Source organism: Lontra canadensis, unplaced genomic scaffold, assembly GCF_010015895.1.
Source record: "Lontra canadensis isolate GAN:19392208 unplaced genomic scaffold, GSC_riverotter_1.0 scaffold24, whole genome shotgun sequence".
Classification (NCBI taxonomy): domain Eukaryota; kingdom Metazoa; phylum Chordata; class Mammalia; order Carnivora; family Mustelidae; genus Lontra; species Lontra canadensis.
In genome coordinates this window covers 23,346,829-23,372,202 of record NW_022631018.1, presented here as the reverse complement: position 1 = coordinate 23,372,202, position 25,374 = coordinate 23,346,829, and the positions used below count along the sequence as shown (strand labels likewise).

Below are 25,374 nucleotides of genomic sequence, written 5' to 3'. Positions count from 1 at the left end.
CAAAACAGAAACATTTCCTTCCCCGGGGGGGAACACACATTCTAGGGAGACGAGACAGACCGTACATACAACCAAGAAATAAATTGCAGGGGGGGGTTGAGATTTGAACAGGGGGGTGAGGACAGACCTCTTTGAGAAGATAACATGAGAGCAAAGGAAACACCAGGAGACATGCATATACCTGAACTGTTCCTGAAACAGCCATGAGGACAGTGTGGCTAAGAGCAGAGGGCAAGTGTGAGGGTAACAGGAGACCAGCATTCCTATGTGTCAGGCTCTGTCTTGGGCCCTGGGAAAGCAGAAAACTGTATGGCAAGTCCCTTATATCCCTTGAGGGGGACCATTGTATATAGGAGACAGACAAGCAGGTAACAGCCAGCAGGTGCTGATAGAATAAGAGTAACCTTTATCGAGAACTCATCACCTACACATTACTCTCAGTGGTGTTCGCAAAGACCTTGACACCTGAGTCCCATCGTAGGTTTTCAAATCGCTGGAAATCTGAACGAGTACAGAGCTGTATCTGCGCTGTGGTCATGTCTACACAGGGCAGTGTAGGGAGATACTAGAAACGGCGGGAAACCTTTTCAGAGGAATTCACCCTCTGGTGATGTTCTGAAAGATGGGAAGATAAATGCTGAGCGTCTGGGAGCAGAGGGAGGCCTAGGGCCTGAGGAATCCACAGAACAGAGCCCTGCAGGCCCCGGGAGCAGGTGCTGGACGTGAAGGCAGGTTGAGGTTCCACGGCTGGAGTATGGGGTGAAGGTCCCCAGGCAAGGGCTCACAGAAGCTGCGCACCAGCAAAGGGTCTGGACATCATGCTAAGGGCAAGGAGGAGCCCATGAAGGCTCTAAAAAGGGAGTTAATGGGAAATTCATTCTATGCACTCTCTGGTGGCTGTAGAAGTTGTGGAAATATCCATGGAAAGTCCAGCCCCCTGCAAAACACCTCCGAGCCTGGGTGTTCTTGTTTGTTCTCTCTGGACCCTGGACAGGTCTTCCTCCCCACAGGGGTGCACACAGGCTATGTGGGACTGGAGAAGAAGGGGGAGAAGCTGGCTGGGGCTTGAATCTAGGGAAGAGGAGCTGGTATGCTCAGTCTGGGAGTGGACACATCTGGGTGTCACCCGGGAGTCCCTACGGAGGCCTGACAGCAACTAGTGCTCAGATAGACCAAGCCCTCTGACCCTTCCAAGAAAACGATGCCTTGGAATCTCTTTTTTCTTTACATCACATACTTGCCGGCAAGGACATTCTAATGACTTGAGACTGGTGATCTGACGTTTCTTGTGAGCACCTTGTAGCCACATGAGGCTCATGTTCCATGTAGCCCTTCTGTGGTTTCCCTGACATCTAAGTGCCTTCTGGTTGCCCGTGGAGTGTTGTCAGCATTTTAAGCTATGTCCAAGGCCCAGCTTATTAGCAGTCTTCCAAGACCAGGTTCTCTTCCTTGGCTTTTGGTTTTGGTGGACTGGTAGCATTATTCACTCAGGCTGGAAACTAGAGGTCATATCTGTCTTCCTGGATTCTTCTCTCTCTCTCTCTTTTTAAAGATTTTATGTACTTATTTGAACGAGAGAGAGCGTGTGCATGAGCAGGAGCAGTGGGGAGAGGTAGAGGGCGATGGAGAAGCAGACTCCCTGCTGAGCTCCATCCCAGGACCTGGGATCATGACCTGAGACAAGGAGGTGCCCTGGATTCTCTTCTCTTGTTTAGACTTCCCATCCAGCTGACCCCCATCTTGTCGCTCTCTCACTCAACTGAAATGCTTCTCCATGCCTTGTCCTCCTCTCCAGCCCCTTCACCTCTTTCTTCTGACCCTGTGTGCTGTGGTCAACTTTTTAAAACATAGAGCTGAGTGTGTCATTCCCCTTTTACCTCTCCCTATTGCCCACAGAATGAACAACCCAAAGCTCTTCAAAAGACCACCACAGCCTACTTTTCCAGCATTCTCTTTCACTCCCTCCTCTGAAGTTCCAAACCACACAAGATTTACCCACAATTTCTTGGACCTGGTACTGCTTTCCCATTTCTGAATTTGCTTTTGCTGTTGCTTTCCCAGTGAACCTTTACTCATCCTCTAAAATCCACCTCAGGGGCACCTGGGTGGCTCAGTCATGAAGCATCTGCTTTCGTCTCAGTTCATAACCCTAGGGTCCTGGGATCCAGGGGTCCTGAGCCCCGCATCAGACTCCCTGCTCAGCCTGCTTCTCCCTCTACAAGGCCCCCTGCTTCTGTTCCTTCTCTCTGTCAAATAAATAAGATCTTTAAAAATAAAAAATAAAGTCCACTTCGAATGCTACATCCTTTCTGCATCTTTTCCACATGTCTCATGCACTAGTGGGTCCCACAAGAGGACGATGTGTGTGTTGGGGTTTATCACTGATGTGGTTCTGGAGTATAGGTGAGGTTGGGTGGGGTGGAGCCAGGAGCTGAGGACCAAGAAAGAATTCTTGAGACGATTTGGTGCAGAATGGTGGTTTATTAAAGCACCAAGACAGGACCCATGGGCAGAAAGAGCTGGGCTGTGAGGGGTGGCTGATTATAGACTATGGGGTTGGGGAAGTGAGGAAAAAGGGAAGTTTCAAAGGATATTTACATGTTAAAGAAGACCTACAGGATACCACCTTGCCATTGTCAAGCTAAGGTTGTTTTCCCCCACTAGCAAGGCATTAACAGTAAGATAGTTGGGAGATTCCTGGAAGAGTGTCACACGTGTCCCCCCCCCCCCCGAGGAGTGGGGGGAGGGAAGAGGCCGCAGGTGACAGCTCACGCTTGGTCTTCAGCCAGTCCTTCTGCTCCCTCATCATCACCCTCCAAGAAGCCTGTAACAGGACATGTGTCCTTGAGCACCAATGTCCCTGTTGGCCTTGGGTTTCTCCTTCTCTTCAAGCATTTAAACAGATTTAGTGCCTGTATGTGTACCCTGGAGGCCTGTGTGCTTTTTGGGAATAAAGTCTAGGTGTTCTACATCCACAGCACATAATAGTTACTCACTTAACGCATTTGTCCTCTAGCCAACCTGTGACATTCAGACACACTTCATAAGGATCTTACAGAGAAGAACAGGGCAAAATGGTTGTCATGCTTTTTTAGTTTTCTCTCACTACTGCTAGTTATTATGAGTTGGCTTACAAGGCTAGCAGGCTAAAACAGCAAAAATATCCCTTTGTCTAAAATTGACTTTATAGACAAAACCCTGAAATGAGGTTACATTTGGGTTTTCTCACCATACTCTCTCCCCTCTCTTGTCCTAATGGTGCACATCCTTGCCTGGATCCTTCCTTTTCTTCGCTCACTGTGCTCTTGCCCTGCTCCCGTCGCTGCCCCGCGGCGCCTTTTGTGGGTACTGAGCATCCCCAGCATTTATTAGGCAACGGGGAGCGGCAGACACTGTTGGAGCCAAGAGACCGACGTGAGCAGAGTCAGCCAAGGTCCCCAGACTCAGGAACTTCCCCCACCCCGTTTCCATGGACCAACGAGGGGCGCGTTGTCCGCAGATGGACAAGCAAACGGAAAGCTAGGAAGGAGCGCCCGGCTCCGAAAGGGGCCTCGTGCCCGGCAACGACGGGGGCGGTCCCGTGCCCGGCTCCGACGCGGGGACCTCGTGCCTGGCCCCCAGCGCTCCGAGAGCCGAGAGGGGGCCCTGGGGAGACTCGGGCAAGATGGAGGCGCTGTCCCGGCCCGCGGTCTCTCCGCTCGCCGCACGCCGACTTCCCAGCGGAGCGAAGGGCGGGCCCTGCCAGGGCAAGGCGGGAGCAGAGCTCCCTGCGGCCGCCCGAGTCCCGCCGTCGCGCCCGTTTCCTCCGCCTTTGTGCGCGGACGGCCCCCTTTTCCTCGCGGCCCGGAGAAACCCGCGGCCGGGGGGCTTCCAAGAGGTCTGCGGGGCGGGAGCTCGGAGAGGCCGAGGAGTCGGCGGGCCCGAGGTGGACACCCAGCGGGCGGAGGCCGGGCGGCGGGAACCGAGCGCCTCCCGAGCCCGGCCTGCGGCGCGCGGAGAAGGGGCCTGGGGGGGACCGGGGAAGGGGGGGGATCCGGGGAGGGGGCGATCCGGGGAGGGGGCGAAGGGTGATGGACAGTCGGTGTCCTCCAATGGCGTCCTCCCCAGGGCGCGGCGCAGGCCAATGAGCGGAGCTCGGGGGCGGGGCCTGGGGCGGGCGCGCGGCGCGCAGGGGCCGGGGGCGCGGGCGCGGGCGCGGGCGGCGACGAGGACCCGGCGCGGTCTGGAGCCGAGCGGAGCGCAGTGGGGACGGCGGCCCGGGGCGCGGCGGCGGCGGCGGCGGGGGACGATGGCAGCGCCCGCGGGAGTCGTGGCGGGGCGGGCAGATGCGGCCCGCAGGCGCTGGCTGTGGTCGCTGTTGGCGGCGGCGCTTGGGCTGTGTGAGTGGTGCCATGGCCGGGGCGGGGTGGGGGGGGCGGCGGGGCGGGGGGAGGGGCGCGGCGGGCGGCGGGGCGGGGGGAGGGGCGCGGCGGGGCGCCGAGGGGGCGCCGAGGGGGGAGGGGCGTGGCGGGGGGCTCCCGGGGCCTGCGGCTGGGGGGCGAGGGCCGGGCTCCCCGTCTTGCTCCCGCCCGCCCTGCCCGCGTATGGCCCGGGGTCGCCCCGGCCCCGCTTCGGGGGTTCGGGCTCGGGCGGCTCGGGGTGGCGCGGTCGCCGCCTGTGGGTGCCGGCGGAAGGTCGCGGGGTTCCTTGCGCGGGGCCTTTGTGGGCGGTTGTGTCGGCCTGAGGGAACGTTTGGTCTCGCCTCGGAGGTGCGGTTCGGTCGAGTCGGGCTCGCCCGCAGGCCCCAACGCGCCCCCGTCCCCGTTTCTCTCGTTCGCGAAGCGCCGGGTGCGTCGCAGTGGCTGCGCTCGGGCTTTCCCGGCGGGGCGGCCCTTCCTGTGGTCTCTGGACCCGGGCAGGCTCGTTCACGCGGCGATCCTGGGGCGGGGCGATCCCGGCGGCGGCGACGCACCGAGGGGAAGGCCTCACCTCCGCAGGTCGCAGGTCTGTGCTCCGTCTCTTTTGAGGACGGGTTCAGAGTGCGGCCAGGGTGGTGAGACCTGTTTTTGGTTTTTAGTTTTATTTACTTATTTGACAGAGAAGAGCACAAGTTGGCAGAGGGGAAGGGGGACGCAGGCTCCCCGCCGAGTGGAGAGCCCGATGCGGGGCTTGATGCGGGGCTCGATCCCAGGACCCCGAGATCAAGACCTGAGCCGAAGGCAGAGGCTTGACCCAGGGAGCCACCCAGGCGCCCCCAATCCTTGTGTTTTAAGCAAACAAGTTAGGAAATAGACTAAAAATGAGGTGATGAGAAATGCTGTGCCTCCTACGGGACGGGTGGGCGCTGCTACTGAGGGCGCGGCCGTGAGGCGGTCTTCGTTAGGCTCGAGCACCGCAGGCAGAACTGAAAAACTGGGTGTTCGTGGACGTTCCTGTGAAAGATCGTCAGAACAACAGCTTCACGCAGCTCGGCCGCGCCCAGCTCCGCAGTAAGGGAAGAGGGTGGAGAGAGGAGGGTGTCTCATGAAGCAGTAGCTAGTGTTTGCTTAATTTTGGAAGACAATGGCAAGTTTTTTCTTGCCAAGTCACCTTTTCTGGCCGTAGACGGTGTGCACAGAGAGCAGTCCACTTTTATAGAAAACCTTCCAGAGTTTGGTCGAGATACAGTTATCCAGCAAACACTTATTAAGCACCGTGTAGGAATTAAGCACCAAAAGTGCTCTAGGAAGGACAGTCCCTGCCTTCCCGTAATTTACATCAGTGGGAGAAGCACCGGTTAGTAAGATGAGAAATCCCCTTTGAGAGCCGTGTGCCGCGAGAGCCCTAAGGAGGGCCATCCTCCCAGACTGGACTTGGGCCACCACAGGAAGACACGTGTAGCTGAGTAGGCATGGGGCAAGGAAACAGTGGAAGCAGAGTCCTGAATGGACCTGTCGGTCGGTCAGTGTGGTGGGAGGTTGGAGTTACAGTGCGAGAGAGATGAGGGGAAGTTGAGGCCGGAGGGCCAGCCAGAGGCATTAACTCAAAAAGGACCTAGTTTGCCGTATGTGAGGCTGGATGAAGGATTTCTTTCTCTGTGGAGACGTGAAGAATGGGCTGGAGTGTGAGAGACTGAAGAAACCAGAGGCTTTAATAATCCCAAGGAGGAGACCGGAGATGTGAATTAAAGCAGTGGCCTGTGAAAGGGGGACACGCTGGTGACCTGTTAGAAAGTACGTTGGATCGGGCTTGCATATTGATTTGCTTGAGCGAAAGGTGATCCTCAGGTTCGGGGCTAGGGAAGCTGGGCCCATTTTTGGCAAGTGGGGCTTCTCACAGATGAATGTGGGCTTGAGGGAACAGTGATGACGAAGTTACCTTCGGGTTTGGTGAGTTTCAGGTGCTGCTGAGACACCCTAATAGAAGTGGGTGGAAGACAGGGGGCTAGGTGGTTCTGGAGGTGAGAAAGTTCAGGTTGGAAATACAGATTTGGAAGGTATCATGTAGTTAGTAGTTAAATCTGTGGATTGTTTCGATGAGGTCACCACTGAGAGTGTGTTGAAGGAAATAGAGAGGGCCAAGGACAGAGCCGGGGGTACGTGGAACCAAGAAGGAGGTCTGATGAGTACATGAACTGGAAGAATGAGGCGTCTTAGAAATCAAGAGGGAATGAAGTTTGGTTTTTTTCCTTAAGATTTTAGGTATTTATTTGACAGAGAGAGAGATCACAAGTAGGCAGAGAGGCAGGCGGGGTGGGGGGAGCAGGCCCCCTGCTGAGCAAAGAGGCTTAACCCCACGGAGCCACCCAGGCGCTCGCTCCAAGAGGGAATGAAGTTTTAAGCAAGAGGGAGTGGTTAACCATGTCAGAAGCGTTGAAATAGGAGGAGGGTTCACTGGGTTGGGCAATTGTCGTGTCTTTGGCAGCCCATCTGTAGGAGTGAACACACAGGGCGCCTGGGGGGCTCCGTGGATTAAGACTCTGCCTTCGGCTCAGGTCATGATCCCATCCGGCTCTCTGCTCAGCGGGGAGCCTGCTTCCCCCTCTCTCTCTGCCTGCCTCTCTGCCTACTTGTGCTCTCCCTCCCTCTCTCTCTCAAATAAATAAATAAATAAAAATCTTAAAAAGCAGAAGGGAGTGAGCACACAGTGTATGAAGACTGGATCTCAGAAATCCGCACCACCCTCCTCAGTAAGCGGCACCGCCGCTCACCTAACTGCTGGGCCCAGGAGCCTAGGGTCCGCCCGCGATTCCTCCCGGTCCTTCATCGAGCCCCACATCTGCAAAATGCGTTTCAGATTCACCCACTGTTTTTCTATGAGCATTTTAATCAAAATCACCGAACTGCAAGAATGATTTTTTTTTAAAAGAGGATTTTTTTTTAAGATTTTATTTATTTATTTGATAGACAACACAGCGAGAGAGGGAACACAAGCAGGGGGAGTGGGAGTGGGAGAAGCAGGCTTCCCACTGAGCAGGGAGCCCGATGCGGCCCTGGGATCATCACCTGAGCCGAAGGCAGAGGCTGAACGACTGAGCCCGCCCCCAGGCGCCCCTGCAAGAATGATTTTTATGAAAATGGAATCAGATCATCTTGCTTTCCTGTTAAAAGGCCTTAATGGCTTCCCCTTACACTCCGAATGGCGCACGAGCTTCTCCCCGTGGGCTGCAGTGCTCTGCGGGATCTGGTTTCTGCCTCTCTGCCTTCCGCTTGTGCCATGCCTGGTGCTCCGTAGTCCGGCCCACGGCGGCCTTCCGCTCTTCGATGTTCGTTCCCGGCTCCGCCCCTTCGCACCTGCGGTTCTGGCCGCCTCTTCCTGCTCCTTCCCCGGAATGCCCGGAGCGGTCTCCTCCTCATCCGCGAGGCCATAATGTCGCTTTTCCAGAGGCCTCCTTCCAGCCACCTGCCCAGCGGAGTTCCCTGTTGCCATTTCCTGGTCCTTTGTTTTCTTCTTTGTTGGAATTTGTAACTGCTTGGTTTTTCTTTTTTCCTCTCTGAGAATCCAGGACAGAGACAGTGTTTGTCTTATTTATGGAAATATTCCTAGTGCTGGGACGCCGGTGGCTCAGTCGGTTAAGCGTCTGCCTTCGGCTTGGGATATGATCCCAGGATGGTGGGATTGAGTCCTGCGTGGGGCTCCTTGCTCGGGGCGAGTCTGCTTCTCCCCCTGCCTGTTGCTCCCCTACTTGTGCTCTTTTTCTCTCTGACAAATAAATAGATAAAATCTTTTGAAAAAACTTATTAAAGAAATATTCCTAGTGCTTAACACAGTGGATATGATGGACGCTAATGTTTGTTAAAGGGCAATGAGGCACAGGTATGTCTCCATAACAGTTTGTTAGTAGTTTAAAGTAAACAGGAATTAGCCTGGCATATGGTGGGTACCCAATAAATGTGTCTTGAAAAAAGGAATCTTTTTCCCAAGTGTGAATTTATGTATTATCTGGATATTTTCACTCTTTAAGTACCATTTCATATTTCTTCAGAAATGTATGCAATGAGGGGCCCTGGTGGCCCAGTCGTTAAGCCTCTGCCTTAGGCTCAGGTCATGATCTCAGGGTCATGGGATCAAGCCCCACATCGGGCTCTCTGCTCAGCAGGGAGCCTGCTCCCCCTCCCCCCGCCCCCACCTGCCTCTCTGTCTAATTGTGATCTCTCTCTGTCAAATAAATAAATAGAATCTTTAAAAAAAAAAAAAAAGAAATGTATGCAATGAATTAACATTCTTCAACTACTTCAACTACTGGTTTCAGAATTAGTAGTTATTATATATTTAAATTATTTTATCATGTTTGTTGTAGCCCTCAAGTGTTTCATCAATAGGACTTTTGTTTGATGCTTGTTGACAAAATTCAGACTTGAGACACTACCTCTTCAGTCAGAAAGCCACAAATTTCAATACTAATTCCCTCAGCTTTGTTCTTATTTACTAGTTGGGATACTAAAACAAACACTCCTGGGGTGTCTGGGCGGCTCAGTCCTTAAGCATCTGCCTTCTGGGATCTGCCCCCAGCCACTTCTCCCTCTCCTTCTGCCCCTTTCCCTGCTTGTTCTCTCTCTGTCTTTCTAATAAATAAATAAAATCTTGAAGAAAATTTAAAAATAGATTAGCCCTTAAAAAATATTCTGTCACTTGTTTTAACCCTTACTCTAGGATAGTCACTAGGCTCAGAGACTGCCAAAAGAAGAAATAAAGACGAATCTTAAGTGAAAGAGATCTGTGTGAAAAGTACGTGACATGAAGATTTGTGTTTTTATAGAGCACAGGCACTAAATGAACACCTGTTGGGTGCCCTGTGTTGTTTTAATTCTGGGGATGCAGTAGGGAGACTGGATCCTACATGATGCACATACTGAAAATGAATAGTAAAGGACCGATTAAATTCCTGGCAGTCACCACTTTAAAGAAAATGATTCACCTGTTAAGGAAAATATGATTCACCTGTTATAAAACTTTGCAGAATTAAAAAAAACTATAGAACACTTATTTGTATTACAAAATAGATATTTTTTAAATTTATAAATGATACACTGTGGGATTTCATTAATGGCTGATCTTTCCTACTGAGTTTTTAAAATGTGCTTTGATTGGGGAAGACTTTTTTCAAAAATATTGTTGCATGCCCTCCATCTAGAAATGTTGGCCTCCCTGGTAAATATTTCTCACATTCCTTTCTCTTCCCACTGACGCTGATTTATGTGATTCCATGGTCACATTTTTCCTGGATGATTAGAATCTTCTACAGGGCCCCAAGGGTGTTTTTATTTAAGTTGTATCTTTTATCTGAGAATTTGAATTCTCTGTGTAAGACATGCATCTCACGTGTACCTAAACCTCGCAAAGACTTTAATCTTGTTTTCTATGACCACTAGCATCATTTGAAATGAGAAAATAAAGAATTTGCTCTGACAGAATGTATTATAGATTAGTTTGGTCTTTCGGCTCCATGAAAGGGAATTTAATTATTAGAAAAACCAGAAGTGTCTGCTGAGGTCTCAAGTATCATATGGCCCCAGGTCTTGGTCCCTACGGCTGATGAAATAGGAAGCTTTCAAGTATCTTGAGTGATTTTCCTTTCTTTTTTTTCCACTCGTTTTGCCAAGTGCTTAATACTAGAAATGCCCTAGAGTCCAGACCACAGTCCTTGGGATTTCAGCTGCCATAAGAGGACAGAGACCAGTTGGCCTTGGGACCATTCATAGTGCCTAAAATGAGAAATTTAATTGTCTCTTGGGACCTTTGTATCTTTGCCCTTGAACCTCTTTATTCAATATCTTTTTGACTGCATGTGGCTGCTGAATTTTTTATTCACTTATAGTTTTTCATTGGTCCCATTAAGTCTTTATCAAGAAACGTAGGATGCTTTCATTAATAAATTCTCCTTGAGTAATTTTTTATCCATCTGTCTTTGAAGCTTAGAGTCTTCTTTAGAAATTGTGAACTTTGGGGGCACCTGGGTGGCTCAGTGGGTTGAGCCTCTGCCTTTGGCTCAAGTTATGATCTTGTGGTCCTCGGATCGAGCCCCACGTCGGGCTCTCTGCTTAGCGGAGAGCCTGCTTCCCCCTGCCTCTCTGCCTACTTGTGATCTCTCTCTCTGTCAAATAAACAAATAAAATCTTAAAAAAAAAAAAAATTGTGGACTTCGCAATACCTCTGATTGACTCTCTGGGCATGTAGTTGGAATACACTTGGCCCTTGAACAACACTGGGGTTGGGGTGCTGACCCCCACCCAGTCGGAAATTCAAGTATAGCTTTTGACTCCTGAAAACTGCCAAGAGCCAATGTTGACCGGAAGTCTTACCAGTAACGTAAGTAATTGATTAACACTTTTTTTGTATGTCGTACGTATTATAGACTGTAGTCTTACAAAAGCTAGAGAAAAGAAAATGTTGAAATTGTGAGGAAGAGAAAATACATTTGTAGTTCTGTGCTGTGTTAAAAATAACCCTTGTCGGGGTCCCTGGGTGCTCAGTGGGTTAATAAAGCCTCTGCCTTTGGCTCAGGTCGTGATCTCAGGATCCTGGGATCGAGCCCCACATCGGGCTCTCTGCTCCGTGGGGAGAATTCCCTCCCCACCTCTGCCTGCCTCTCTGCCTACTGTGATCTGTCAAATAAATAAATAAAATCTTAAAAAAAAAAAATGACCCGTGTCTAAGTGGACCTGTGCCGTTCCATTCGGTGTTGTTCAAGACCCCGCCGTGCTGGTCTGACAGCTGGGATGCACCGCACCAGTTGTTAGGGTCGCTCATTGAGTTTAGAGGTGCGCTGTATGTCTGTTGAGCCCGAGCTACTTATTATTGCACATAATTGCCGCATAGATTGGAATCCATGACTCGAGCTTTGTTAGTATCAGACTGTAACCAACTGAATGAACTCAGAGCATTTGCACTGGATATCGTTTATGCTTCGACCCCGATACTCTACTTTGGAATCTGGGGAATTCATTATGTGCAATTTAAAAACACGAAAAAAATGTTTTTATCAAAGTTAAGAACATTAACATCAAATTAACATCAAAATTAACATCAAATTAACATCAAACATTAAGGAGCACAGTGTTGAATTATGTCACTTTAAAATAATCTTGGTGCTTTTCCAGATAGCACCTAAAAAAGTGAAGGTGCTGTATCGTAGACTAAGCTTCAGGGAGAACTTTATGTGACCCTGTACCAGACGGTATCTTACAGTTACTCCCTCTCCAGTCACATCCAGGTTCTATTTGCTAAATATTCTTCTTCAAAGGGTGTTGCTCAGAAACACCAGTAAAGGACTCCATTTCCTAAGAGAAAAATGTGTTAAGACGCAAATATTTGAGATCTCCTAAATGGCCAAGAATGGCAGAGAGAGAGTGAGTATATAAGGAAGGAGAAATTTTGAGTTAATTAACTGATATTATATCTGCCTATATAGATACAGATACGGATCCTGTGTGTGTCTTCTGTCAGGTATAGTTCCTGTTTCTTAGCCCTTAGAAATTGGGATATAGGGCTGGCAGGGTGGCTCAGTCGTTAAGCGTCTGCCTTTGGCTCCGGTTGTGGTCCCAGGGTCCTGGGATAGAACCTGCGTCGGGCTCCCTGCTCAGTGAGAAACCTGCTTCTCCCTCTCCCAGTCCCCCTGCTTGTGTTCCCTCTCTGTGTCTCTATCTGTCAAATAAATAAAGTCTTAAAAAAAAAAAAAAGAAAGAAATCCGGATATAAGACCAGTTTCATGTATTTATTTTGCTCCGCCCTCATTGGCTGAGTGCTTCCGATGTGCTAAGCCTCTACTAAGCAACTTACATGCCTTATCTCATTGACCATTCTGTGTGACAATCACTATTTTTCTTTTTTAAAGATTTTATTTATTTATTTGACAGAGACACAGAGAGCGAGGAAACACAAGCAGGGGGAGTGGGAGAGGCAGAAGCAGGCCTCGATCCCAGCAGCCTGGGGTCACGACCTAAGCCGAAGCCAGCCACCCAGGCGCCCAATAATCACTATTTTTCTGAATTTTACAGATGAGGAAGCTAAGAATCTGGTAGGTTGTGTAACTTGTCCAAGGTCACAAAAGCTAATATATGATAGAGTTGGGACTCAAAGCATCTATACGCAGCCTCTCTGCCGTATTGCAGAATTTCTCCTTCAGGGTCCAGCCACTTTTTAGGAGGCTTTTGGCATATCTGAAACGTTTACAGAGAGTCTTTATTCTGCCCCGCGATGTCCAGTCTCCTTCCCTTCATGGTAACGTTTGTGCAAGAACTGTGGTGGCTGGATCCCTGCCGACTGCTGTGGAGACAGCTGCCGTGTTGGAGGCATCCTTGCTAGCGGCAGACTCTGAGCCCCCAGTGCTCCGACTGCCCCACAGGGATTTGTAATGCTGTGGTTTTTCTAGATTCTTCTCACTCTTACACTGATCTGCCCGGGACACCGCATGACTCCGTTTAACCATGCATCTGACACCACGCTAGGCTCCGAAAGGCCCCTTGCCCCCTCGTCAGGAGGCACGACCTAGGGACCACGCCACTGAGCCTTACCTTTCTGCTTGGGTTGTGTCCTCCCCTGGAGGCTGTGCAGGTCAGTCTCCGTGCAGACTCCCGGCAGACTCGCCCCGCAGGACGTCCACACGGGCTCTGGGTCTTCGCACCGGAGGCTCCTTCCTTGCCGGTACCTTTGCCGGGCCCCCTGACCCCCCGGCAGAGGCTCCAAAGCTCGGCCACCTTGCTGCCCGCCGCCAGCCGGAGGTCAAGCCTTGGGCTCGTACGCTGTGGGCACTGGCTCTTAGCCACCCCCAGCTCTGCAGAGTTCAGTTTCTTTCCCCCTGGTGACTGTGAGAGTGGGAGAACTGGTAAGGGTTGCTGAGTTTTACACCGTAGCGAAATGAGAGCGTGTCCTGACCGTAAGCAGAGGTGGTACTGACCGTAAGCAGGCCAAGTATACGGAGCTCCGGACAGAACATGCCGAGGGCCCATTTCTCGTCCTCACTCGCATCATAGGGCCACAGTCTCTGATCCGTGACTTCAAATCCCCACATCTCTGAAAACTGAAACTTCCCCTTCGTTTGATAACAAACGCCTGGGGCTGTAAAATTTGAGCTGTACTAAGGAGAGACTGTTTTTAGTCATGATCCACTTGGTGTGATTAATCCTGTGTTTCACTACAGAAGCACTCACGTGTTTGATTGTGGGATGCCGCCTTGGACCCTGCTGAGGCTGGTAGATGACAGAAAGTGTGTGCGTTATATTGATTTTTGTTTTAATCTGAAAAATTCTACATCTGAAACACATCTGACACCAAGGGGACTCGATGAGAGGTTGTGGGCCTGTGCAGTATCATCTCTCTGACATTTTTTTCTACTCTTGTAAATACTAAGAACTACAAAATACATTTTTAGTTCTTTAAATGTTTTTGGTACATCAAGTCAATGGTTTGCCACTGAAATGGCTTCATTCAAATTCTTTTCTTAATTTATGTTCGTTTGGACCTGTCCCCCCATTATTGAGGGGTTCTGGGTTATAAACTGGCTCAAGTCTGGGAATTGAGGGGATGTGACTTTCTGTTTTTATGACTATTTATTTAAGGTCTTATTTATTTGTCAGAGAGAGCACAAGCAGAGAGAGGGAGAAGCAGACTTCCCGCTGCGCAGGGAGCCCGGCGCAGGCCCGATCCCAGGACCCTGGGAGCACAGACGAGTGGTGGAGTAGGTCCTGAGGAGAATTAGCAGTGTCCCTCAGGGAGACTGCCTCAGGAGAGGGCGTCCCAGTTTCCTCAGTTTGGGGAAAGCACTGGTAGTCTCCTCGGACAGGAGTGGAGGCATTGTTTTTCCAGCAGGGAAGACTGCTCAGTGTTCAGGGGTTCGGCATCTCCACCTTCCTCAGGTCCCCAGCTTTCAGGGTCTGTTCCTTCCCGATCAGCGTCCTCACTTTAACAGTAGATGTCCCCTGCGGTTGGGAATTCAGTTTGCTTTGTCATTCAGCCACGCTCAGGACGAGGTTCTGGGTTTGGTTTTCAGCAGTCTCCGCTCTGTGGCTAAAGGAGATAAGGGTCTCTTTTAGGATAGACGGAGAAGTTTTCTGACCATTTATTCAGCACTTGAATTTGGCATTGGAATCCCTGAGCTCATATGTCCCTTTCCCCACCTTATGTCGTGACATTAGGAACAGTCAACCAGTATCAGCATATTCATGAGTTTGATGAATGTTGAAAGCCAAGATGATGCATGACATTAACCGTCACACCAATAATGAATTAAAAAAGAAACCATATCTCCAGTTGCTGACTTCCCCTGACGGGAAGCAGTTCTGTTCTTTTCTCTACTTTAACACTTCCTCTTCCCCTCTCAAGTCGGTGGTGTCTGACTATGGCCACACTTCGATAAAGGCCACCTGATATTGCCAAATCCAGTGACCCATTCCAGACCTTTTCTTTCTGGACTTCTTTCTTTCCTTGACATTGTTAAGAACTCAGATCTTACTCGCTTTGTCTTTGTGACATGACTTCTGGTTCCCATCGCTCCTCCCAGTCTGCTAAGCCCCACCATTGGTTTCCCTTAGGTTCTGCGCGCAGCCCTCTGGTCGTCTTACCGTGTGCTCCTGGTCAGTGATCGTCTCCACTTTTGTTCTTTTTACCAAACCCATATTCATTAGATCTAGGCATTCAGTAAGGGTTTGTAAACGGTGACTCCTAAATAGGTCTCCATCAGTCTGAACTGCAGATTCTTCCCCACTGTCCGTGTCCATTACGATGTCCAGGCATACCCCAAACTTTGTTTGTTGGACACTCAACTCCATGTATCTGTTGTTTCCTACGCTGAGCCTCCACTCCACCCCCCACCATTGTTCTCACTGTTTCCTGCTGTCCCCTTTGCCTTTCCCTCAGTCACCCAAGAGGAGCACTTGAGCATCATCTCAGAATCCTCCCTTTCCCTCACACGCCATGGATTTAAATCAGTCTTGCCAGTGTTTCCCTTCTGTTTCTGAATCTGCCCCTTCCTTTCCATTGTGCTTGGACGAGCACCAGTCATTTGAAGTCCGGGTTACTGTAGGAGCCTCCTAATGGGTCTCCTGATGCTGCTTGTTCCCCTCAGGTCTGCCCTCCCAGCTGCTGCCAGAGGGATCATTCACGGGCAGGTGTAATCGTGCCACTCCTGTGCCAAAACCCTCCATCCCTGTTCCCTCTAGGATGAGCTCAGGGCCTCAGCTTGACTCATGTCCTGCCCCCAACCCCTGCCGTCCCCTTCCTTGCACTTCGTTGATTATTTGCACGTTTCTGCATGTTGCTACTTTTGTCTTCCTGGTTTTCTGTATGATACATGCACTCTCCCGCCCAGGTACCCTTCGTATTTATGTACCTGCCTAACCCCTTTGGCCTGTCTGCAGTGCTCGTATCTAGCAGATACCCCCAGCTAAAGCCAAGTAGCCTGCGTCTAAGCTTTCTCTCTGTCACTTTACATAAAATTATCTTTGTTTATTTTTTTAAAGATTTTATTTATTTGAGAGAAAGCCCACAGGGGGTTGGGGGAAGGGGCAGAGGCAGAGGGAGAAGCAGACTTCCCGCTGAGCAGGGAGCCCGCCATGGGGGTTCAATCCCATGGGGGGTCGATTCTGGGACCCTGAGATCATGACCTGAGGCAAAGGCAGACCCTTAACCGACTGAGCCACGCAGGCGCCCCTGAAATTAACTTTTTATGGGATTGCCTCTCCACATGCAGAAACTGTGTCTTAGAAATCTCTAGGTCTCCAACACTTAGCACAGTGCCTAGAACGTGGTAAGTGTTTAGTAGATACCTGGTGAACTGTTAAACCAAAACCCAGGAGGGAACTATAAACCTTAGAGCAGAAAGCCGTGAAAATAAGAAGGCAGGTCTGCCTAGGCCTTGGGACTTGAAGATGCAAGGAGTCCAGACACTGGATTTGACAGTGATAGGGCTCAGGGGAAACTAAGCAAGCCCTCAGGGGCGTGATGCCCAGCCAGAGCTTGGTGTTGGCTTACTACCTCACAGTGAACATGATGAATGCTGGGGGCTAGGATGGGTAAGTGGATCAGGTTGGTGACGTTCTTCTCCCCGTGCAAGGCAGACTGCCCTCCCAAGACTGCCCAGGGAAAATGGGATCAGCTCAAAGGATGTTCAGCGAGTGACTCTAATGGCTGTGGTCATGAAGCCCAAGTAGTCTGAGACAGCTTTCTCTCCAAGGCAGTGATGTGGTTTGAAGTGGTGGGGTTCAGAGTCCAGGGCCAAGAAAGAATGCTTGAGACATCTTGGGTGCAAAAGGATGGTTGTTTTGAAGCCTGGGGACAGGACCATTGCGCAGGAAGAGCTGCACCGGGGCCAGGAGGAAGGGCCGGTTATAAACTTCGTGGGGCTGGGGACGTGAGCACAAAGGGAGGTGTCCGGAAGGACTTTCACAGGCTGAAGAAGACTCCCAGATTCCTCTTGTCAAGCTAAGGTGGTTTTTCCCTTTAGCAAAGGGTAAGACAGTCGGGACTACCTGGAGGAGTGTTCTACTCCACCTCTCTCCAGTATTTGTCAACCGGCCGCAGGGGACAAGGAATTTTAATTTCTTTGTTTCCCACACTAGTAGGAATAGAACTGAGGGGTGCCTTGGATTGGCTGCTTCACGCTCCTCACTGGAGAGTGCTACACTGTGCTGACCGTCACCCTGTCGACACGGAGAGACCACCTAGAAACCTTGACCGGACTGGACAGTGTCCTGAATCTTGAGAGTTTCCCTAGACAGAGAGCCGATCATTTTTTTTTTTTTAAGATTTTATTTATTTATTTGAAAGAGATCACAAGGAGGCAGAGAGGCAGGCAGAGAGAGAGGAAGGGAAGCAGGATCCCCGCTGAGCAGAGAGCCCTACGCGGGGCTCGATCCCAGGACCCTGGGATCATGACCTAAACCAAAGGCCGAGGCTTTAACCCACTGAGCCACCCAGGCGCCCGGAGAGCCTGTCATTTAGAGTGGATTCTGTACAGATGAACACTGAGTGTTGTTGATACTTCTCGTTCCAAAATTCATTGGCCTCTTTGTTTTTCTTTAAATAATTAAGTTTTTATCAGATTTCAGGGTATTTCCTATGTTAACGTTACCTGGAAAAAACACTGGACTTAGGAGTCAGGATACACGGAAATGAACACAAGTGTGGCCCAGAGTGCAACGGGCGTATTACCGCTCACCCTGCTATTGCTGACCTCCTTTGCCCTTGTTGGTACTCTCCCTGCTGTTTATAGCTGAAAGTGTTTTACTTTTTCCTTCTGTCTCTTTCTTGGCCCTCCTACTAGAGTGAGTCTACACCACGGCCCAGAAGAGTACCTAGAGCAGAGGAGGAGTCCAGTAGGTGTCTGTTGGATGTATTTTTGGTCACCATGTGGCAAAGTGTTGTTATACTTTATTAAAGTGTATTAGTTCAAAGTTTTGAAATACACAAGCTTTCTGAATTTTTTAAATAAAAATGAAAACTTCCTAACATTTTAAGGTGTAATGAATGTACTTTCTAAAAATGTGAACGTTGAGCTCTGCAGTTCGCAGTAGCTGTTGCCTCACAGAGGCGCTGCCTTGGCACCTCCACAACGTCTTGGGGAGCCCACAGAGCGGCTGGAGAGCTGGGGAACTCAGTAGAGTCGTTCTCTGTCATGTCCCTGTTGATCCCTGTCACCTGCAGGGCATCCCCGGGTGTGTGCTCTCTCTTGAGTTGTTCTTAGGGCTCAGAGCAAGAACATCTGCTATCCCGACTGTCTCTCCTGCCCTCTTGTTTTTGTTTTTGGTTTTGTTTTTTGAAGATTTTATTTATTTATTTGACAGACAAAGATCACAAGTAGGTGGGGTGGGGGTTGGTGGGAAGCAGGCTCCCCGCTGAGCAGAGAGCCCGATGGGGGGCTCGATCCCAGGACCCTGAGATCATGACCTGAGCCGAAGACAGAGGCTTTAACCCACTGAGCCCCCCAGGCGCCCCACCCTCTTGTCTTTCTGAACCTTGTCATTACCCAGAAAAATGCACCAACTCCCAAATCTCACCCTATTCTAGCACAGTCTCCTTCTTCGAGTCTGACTTCAGTCCTCTCTGGAACTCATGTCTGATACCTCTCCACTCTCTCATTTACGTTGGCCACTTCCTGGCTGCTCCTCTCTCCCCCTCCAGCCTGGAGTCTGGGGCCCATTGTTAGGCTCACTCCCTTGCAAAACTCCTGTCTGCCTTTCCTTCGATCCCTTTACTGTATTCCATGAGGCCTACAGCTTTGGGGAAGCTCCTGCCATCTCTTCTCATCCACTCAGAGTTTGGTGGACAACTCAGCGTGGCCCTCACCCTCCCGATCCAGGTACCAGGCCCTTTCCCCCTGCGGGCTTGGGCTCTTCAGACGATGTGGCCGAAATTTGCCCTGGGAAATTTCTGGGCAAAGAATGTATTGCCTGTGCTCTGTGTGCTAGAGTTGGCAGCATGACCAGTCATCCGTACTTTGTTCCGGAGCATTCCCAGAGCTGCTAAGAAAAGTGCCGTCGTTGCTTTCAAGGGGCCTGCCTGTCGCTCACCTCCACCTGTGGGTGAGAGGGCCACAGACAGCTTGGATTCGCCGCCCTAGTGCTTACAACCTGCTCTGTTTTTCCATCTGTTACGAATGTGGTCTGCCTTTGACCATCAACACAGACCACGCTGGCAAAGAACGTAACGGAAACGTTTCACCGAACAACCTCTGTCGGCAGCCTAGTTCAGGGAAGTGATACTTGTAAAGGATTGTTGAAGTGATAGACAGCCCATTTACTTCTGTAGCGGTTCCCCGTTTTATCCTTGGTTTGACTTTGTGCTTGGACCCCTTACACGACAGCTTTCTTTGAATTTGCCATGGTGTCATGTTGCTGGCTTTTTTACTTACTTTTTTTAAGGGTGTCTGGAGGGCTTGCTTTATAAAATTCACGATTTGCTACTCTGGGTTGTTCCTGGGGACATGCCCCTTGCATTACTCAGCGGACCCTACCTGCAGAATGTACCTGAGAAAATTCTCCTAGAACACTGGGCAGGAGAAGCTTTGTTTCAGCCAGCGTACGGACCACATCTCCTGCCCATCTGTGTTCTGTTCTTCTACCCCCGACATTGATCCTTTATTTTAACTTATATTTTCTCCGATTTCCATATTTTACTTAGTACCGATATTGATCTATATTTATAGTAACCAGCATCAGCTCCTTCATACAAGTAGGCAGAGTGTAAGTAGATAAACGTAACGATGCCTCTTGTTTCCTGTAGTCAAGCCGTATTGTTTTACTTTCCAGTGTTCTGATCCTGGTTAACTTGGCCTCTGTCTCTGGACTCTGCATGAACAATTGCTGAGCAGTCTTTACTTACAGATTAGAGTGCATTCTGTTTAGAGAAAAATAGATCGATCTCACTGAGGTGGGCTGGGCAGCCTTCCTAGCCTCTCCTTCTAGCACTGTTACCATCCAGAAGCTAGCTGGCTCACTGGCGTTGCCGTCTGCAGCTGAGGGGGCTGACACTTCATCTGTGGCACATACAGTGAAGATGGTGGGAGTGACCGATGTCTGCCCTCAAGGTGCTTACTTTTTTCTCAAGATTTTATTTGAGAGAGAGCATGAGCAGGGGGCAGAGGGAGAAGCAGGCTCTCCGCTGAGCTGGGAGCCCAACGTCGGACTCAGTATTGGGACCCTGGATCAGGACCTGAGCCAAAGGCAGACATGCTTAACCCACTGAGCCACCCATGCGCCCCTGCATTCAAGGTGCTTAGAGTCCGCTTGGAGAGAGCAGAGGTGCGTGAAATAAATGGGACCAACATTTCTGGACCCCTTACTAATGCAGCAGTTTTTCAGGAAGGAAGGAGCTATCGTCTGTTTGATGGGTACCTTTTAGAGCCCAGAAGCATCACATTGCACAAATATTCCTAAATGATATTGCAACTGCTTATTTATTTATTGGAGGCACGTGGGGAGCTGACCGTAGGCCAGGCATTCCTCTCAGCCCTTTACAGCCCTTTAGTGGGACATTAACTCATTTCACGCTTGTAACAACCCTGTGAGGTAGACACTATTATTAGAACATATTTATCCTAGAAGAAGCTGAGGGGAGCCTGGGTGGCTCAGTCAGTTAAGTGTCTGCCTTCAGCTCGGGTCGTGATCCCAGGGTTCTGGGATTGAGTCCCGTGTGAGGCTCCTTGCTCAGTGGGGAGCCTGCTTCTCCTTCCCTCCCTCTGACCCTACCCCTGCTCATAGGCTTTTTCTCTCTCTCTCAGATAAATAAATAACATCTTTTAAAAATTAAAAAAAAGCAGCTGAGACCCAAAGGGGTCTTTGCCCCAGGTTTTGCGATTTCCCGCAGCCCTCTGGCTTCCACAGCAGCGCGGAAGCAAGCTGGTAGCTTTTCAGCAACAGTTGTGAGGTCTCGTTACAAAGTACCTTACAAGGGGCCCAACTTGTGATCTGTAAACAAATATGATCCGTTCGATAGTGAGACGCAGTGAAGCCCCGGAGTTCAGTAGGAACGTGCATGGACACTGGAGGTGTGCCGGCCGCGTCCCTCGGAAGCAAGTTCACAGACGGGCCCTCACAGGAGTCCCCTTCATGGACCCCTTACAACAGCAAGTGAACGTCGTTATCCATTGCTTTCATTGAATTTGTTTCCTTTTAATTGGGAGTGAAATCAGAAGAAGTATAGATGTGGGCACTCCCATCCCCACAGTATCTGGTTCAGATGTGGTAACAAAGATGTCACAATTGTATGCAGCAAGAGGGTATGGAAGGACTGCTCAGCGGTCATGAGGATCTCCAGGAAGAGCAGGGCGGGCTTCCCAGGTTCGTTCAAAAGTGGCTTAAAAGAACAGGGAAAGGGGACTGGCTTTACTTTCACTGTGATAAAATGGGGCTGGGGCATGGGCTCCCATGTGAGCTTCGGGCCAGGGTTTGGTTGGAACTTCCTGCCTGACCCACAGGAGGAGTTGCCTGGACTTTATCAGCTGGCCTAGGGGCAGGGATGTGGGACAGCTTGGAAGCTGTTGGCAAACATCAGACTCTATTACAAATGTGTATGTATATCTGTATGTGTGTGTGTGTGTGTATATATATATATATATATACATATATATATATATATGTTTTAAAAGATTTTATTTATTTGATAGAGGTAACAATGAGGCAGAGAGGCAGGCAGAGAGAGAGGGGGAAGCAGGCTCCCCGCTGAGCATGGAGCCCAATGCGGGGCTCGATTCCAGGACCCCTGGGATCATGACCTGAGCCAAAGGCAGAGGCTTAACCCACTGAGCCACCCAGGCGCCCTTACAAATATAATTTTAAGTGGTTATCATTATATACATTATGGGGCAGAAATGTTGTCCAGGGACTAAAGTAAATACCGTATCACGTTAATCTATTATTGCAAATGGAAGATTCTGCAAACTCTGATGTCGAGAATGTATTTGGGGGCGGCCTGGGTGGCTCAGTGGGTTAAGCCTCTGCCTTTGGCACACAGATCATGATCTCAGGGTCCTGGGATCGAGCCCAGCATCGGGCTCTCTGCTCAGCGGGAAGCCTGCTTCCCCCCCTCTCTTTCTGCCTGCCTCTCTCCCTGCATGTGATCTCTGCCTGTCAAATAAATAAATAAAATCTTTAAAAAAAAAAAAAAGAAAAAGAATGTATTTGGAACCTTGGACAAAAGGCCATGTCCTGTGTGTCTTTTTGAAACATTGGAAATATTTAACATGCCTTATATGTTTGGGTTAATAACCCTGATGCTGAAATAATTGGTATTCCCTTGATCATTATAGGCAAAGAAGCTTTTTTTTTAAAGTCTTATTTTTATGGCATTGATGATTTTTAAGTTTTATGATATCTTTTTGTATTCTATTAAGCAGATGCTTAATTTTTTCATTTTTAAATTTAATAAGTAGGACTCTTATTTTACTGTGCATATCTTGGGTTTTAGGTTCTGGTCTAACTGTTGGGAAGTGGGATGAAAGGTGAATAAAATTCAGACTTTTTAGATGCCAAAGGCCTGGGAGAGACTGGGAAACAATTATCAAGAGATAAGTTAACAGGTCAATAGAAAACAGCATCTTTACCTTCAAGACTTGTGGTTTACTGCATTATCTTTAATTTTAAGACAGTTTTTCATATTTCACTCTCTGACATCGGGATATGCCGATGGTGAGTTAGAATCAGCATTTTTACTTGCCAGTGGCACATAAAATAATGTGTCTTACCATCAATGGTATCTTAGAATTGATGAAATATGCTTATTTTTGTAACTTTATGTCTTCTCAGCGTAAGTTCATTTAAACTTCAGGACCAATATCCACAATCTGAACCACGTTAGGGGAGACTTTACAGATGTGATCGTCTTGGCGCTGCCTTGACGGAAAAGTAGGCGTTGGCCCACGCTGAGCGAGTGGGTTGGCGGAGATGGCATTCTAGACAGAGAGAGTAGCGTGCACAAAGCATGATGTCGTTGCGGGCTGTTGTGTTGGGGACAGGGTTAGGAGTTCTGTGTGGGATGTGGGCGCTGGGGCGAGATGGGGAGACGGATAAACTGGCAGAACCGTGACCTGGAACCAGCCTTGGAAGGACGTGGCATGGCGTGGCGTGGCAGGCTGGGGAGCTGAGCTTGTATTAATGCCCCCCCGCCCCGGCCTCATAAAGCAGCGGGCCCCTGTTCACTTCAGTGAGGGGTGGGGAGCATTGCCACAGTAACAGAAGAGAGTAGATAACAAAGGATGTCCAGTAAGATGAGCCACGCAGAGCTCTCCCAGAGGAAGGGGCCAGCTGGATGCTGTGGAATTAACTGGAAGGGAGAAGGTCACCCAGCAGGGCTATTTCCTTCTGCCCCAGGTGAGAGTGGAGCTGGGGTTCAGTGGCCTGTTCCGGAAGCCTGTTTCTGGACTAGTGCTATGACCGCTGGTGAAAAGTAGAGAATGGCTTTCGTGGGGCAGTGTTAGTCCACTTGGATGGAAATTTTGGGGGAAGCATATAGGAAGTGATGTTTCTAAGCTGTGTTTGGCTTTCTTCTAAGGGTCATTTATTCTGAAAATTATTCCTAAGTTAAGAGCCATTTATTATTCTTACTTTCCTCTAAAATATAACACCTGGTAGAGGAAGAGTCTATCACAGAATTTTTTTAAAAATAGGTTTTTGGCCGGGCGCAGTGGCGCGCCTGTAGTCCCAGCTACTCGGGAGGCTGAGGCAGGAGGACCGCTTGAGCCCAGGAGTTCTGGGCTGTAGTGCACTATGCCGATTGGGTGTCCGCACTAAGTTTGGCATCAATCTGGTGACCTCCCGGGAGCGGGGGACCACCAGGTTGCCTAAGGAGGGGTGAACCGGCCCAGGTGGGAAACGGAGCAGGTCAAAAATAGGTTTTTGGTTTGCGGGTGTTGGTTTTTGTTTTTGTTTTTGTTTTAAGATTTTATTTATTTATTTATTTGTCAGTGAGACAGAGAGAGAGAGTGCACAAGCAGGGGAGTGGCAGGCAGGCAGAGAACCAGCCCCCCTCTCCCCACCGAAACCCTCGGATGATGACCTGAGCCAAAGGCAGACACTTAACCAACTGAGCTACCCAGGTGTCCCTTGATTTGTGTTTTTTCCAAGTTTGGGAATTTGATCTATTACAGGAGATAATTTGTTCACTTTGGGTCTCCAAATAAAAGAGGCACAGAAAATTTGTGCGTCAGAGAGCCACTGAGATACAAAGAGAAGACCAGGGAGGAAAATTAATGGAACCGAATGGAACTGTGTGGAGAGCTGCTGATTTTTCTGTTCTTCCAGCGAATTGTAACGCTCATTACCATCTGCAGCCCCCGAGGGTATTGTTTTACACAGAACTTTGCGTTGCTATGCTAGGGGAAGGAACTGGTCTGTGTTTTCTTTTTTTCTTTTTTTTTTTTTTAAGATTTTATTTATTTATTTGGCAGAGAGAGACACAGCGAGAGAGGGAACACAAGCAGGGGGAGTGGGAGAGGGAGAAGCAGGCTCCCGCAGAGCAGGGAGCCCGATGCAGGGCTCGATCCCAGGACCCTGGGATCAGGACCTGAGTTGAAGGCAGACGCCCCGCAACTGAGCCACCCGGGTGCCCCAGGAGCTAGTCTATTACAAACATTTTCTAATTTCATTTGACTTCTAATAAAAAGAATTGCATACTGCTGTATTGGCATAGTTGGGTTAAAAAAGAGCGTCCGTGGTAAACAACCTCCCTCTGTCTCCAGAGTCCTTGCTGAGGAGGCTGATGATAGATCCCGGTGTCTCTTTCCAGAGACGTTCTACTAAGACGGGAGCAAACCTGTAAGTTGTTGGCCAGCTTGCTCTTTTTTTAAAATGTGGTTTTACGTAATTCACCTATTGAATTTGCCCCTTTAAAGTGTAAAGTTCAATGGTTTTTAGTATATACACAAGAGTAGTTTGGCCATCATTACTACCTAACTTTAGAACACTTTCATTACTCCGTAAAGAAATCCAGCTCTCGGGGTGCCTGGCTGGCTCAGTGGGTTTAGCATCCGCTTTAGGCTCAGGTCATGATCCCAGGGTCCTGCACCTGCTTTGCGGGGAGTCTGGTTCTCCCTCTCCCTCTGCCCCCCTCTCTCCCCAATGCCCATCTCGTGTTCTCTGTCTCTCACTGTCTCTCAAATAAAACCTTTAAAAACAAAACAACTTCAAGGAGCTTGTGGCAGCCATAGGACAGACGTAATCATGCAGAATTCTGAATTCTTTCAAAGAAATTCGATATCTACGCTACTTAGTTTTTTAAAAATATCCCTCACAACGCCTCGGTGGCTCAGTTAGTTGAGCAGCTGCCTTCAGCTCAAGTGGCGATCCCAGGACCCTGGGATCACGTCCCACATCTGCTCCGGCTCGGCAGGGAGCCTGCTGCTCTCCCTGCTTGTACTCTCCCTCCCTGTTAAATGAATAAATAAAATCTTTAAAAATATCCTTCACATAACCTAAAGTCAATTTGGAG

At 49.6% G+C, this 25,374-nt stretch overlaps 1 protein-coding gene across 1 annotated transcript in view; it reads left to right on the top strand.

Moving 5' to 3' along the window:
- The first annotated feature begins 3,664 nt into the window (after positions 1-3,664).
- The window catches only part of MPZL1 (myelin protein zero like 1), a 54,351-nt gene continuing 32,641 nt past the window's right edge, over positions 3,665-25,374 (top strand). The window contains exons 1-2 of the mRNA XM_032863061.1: positions 3,665-3,855; positions 5,199-5,229. Of these exons, the coding sequence (XP_032718952.1) occupies positions 3,665-3,855; positions 5,199-5,229 (222 nt within the window). The remainder of the gene's footprint in view (positions 3,856-5,198; positions 5,230-25,374) is intronic.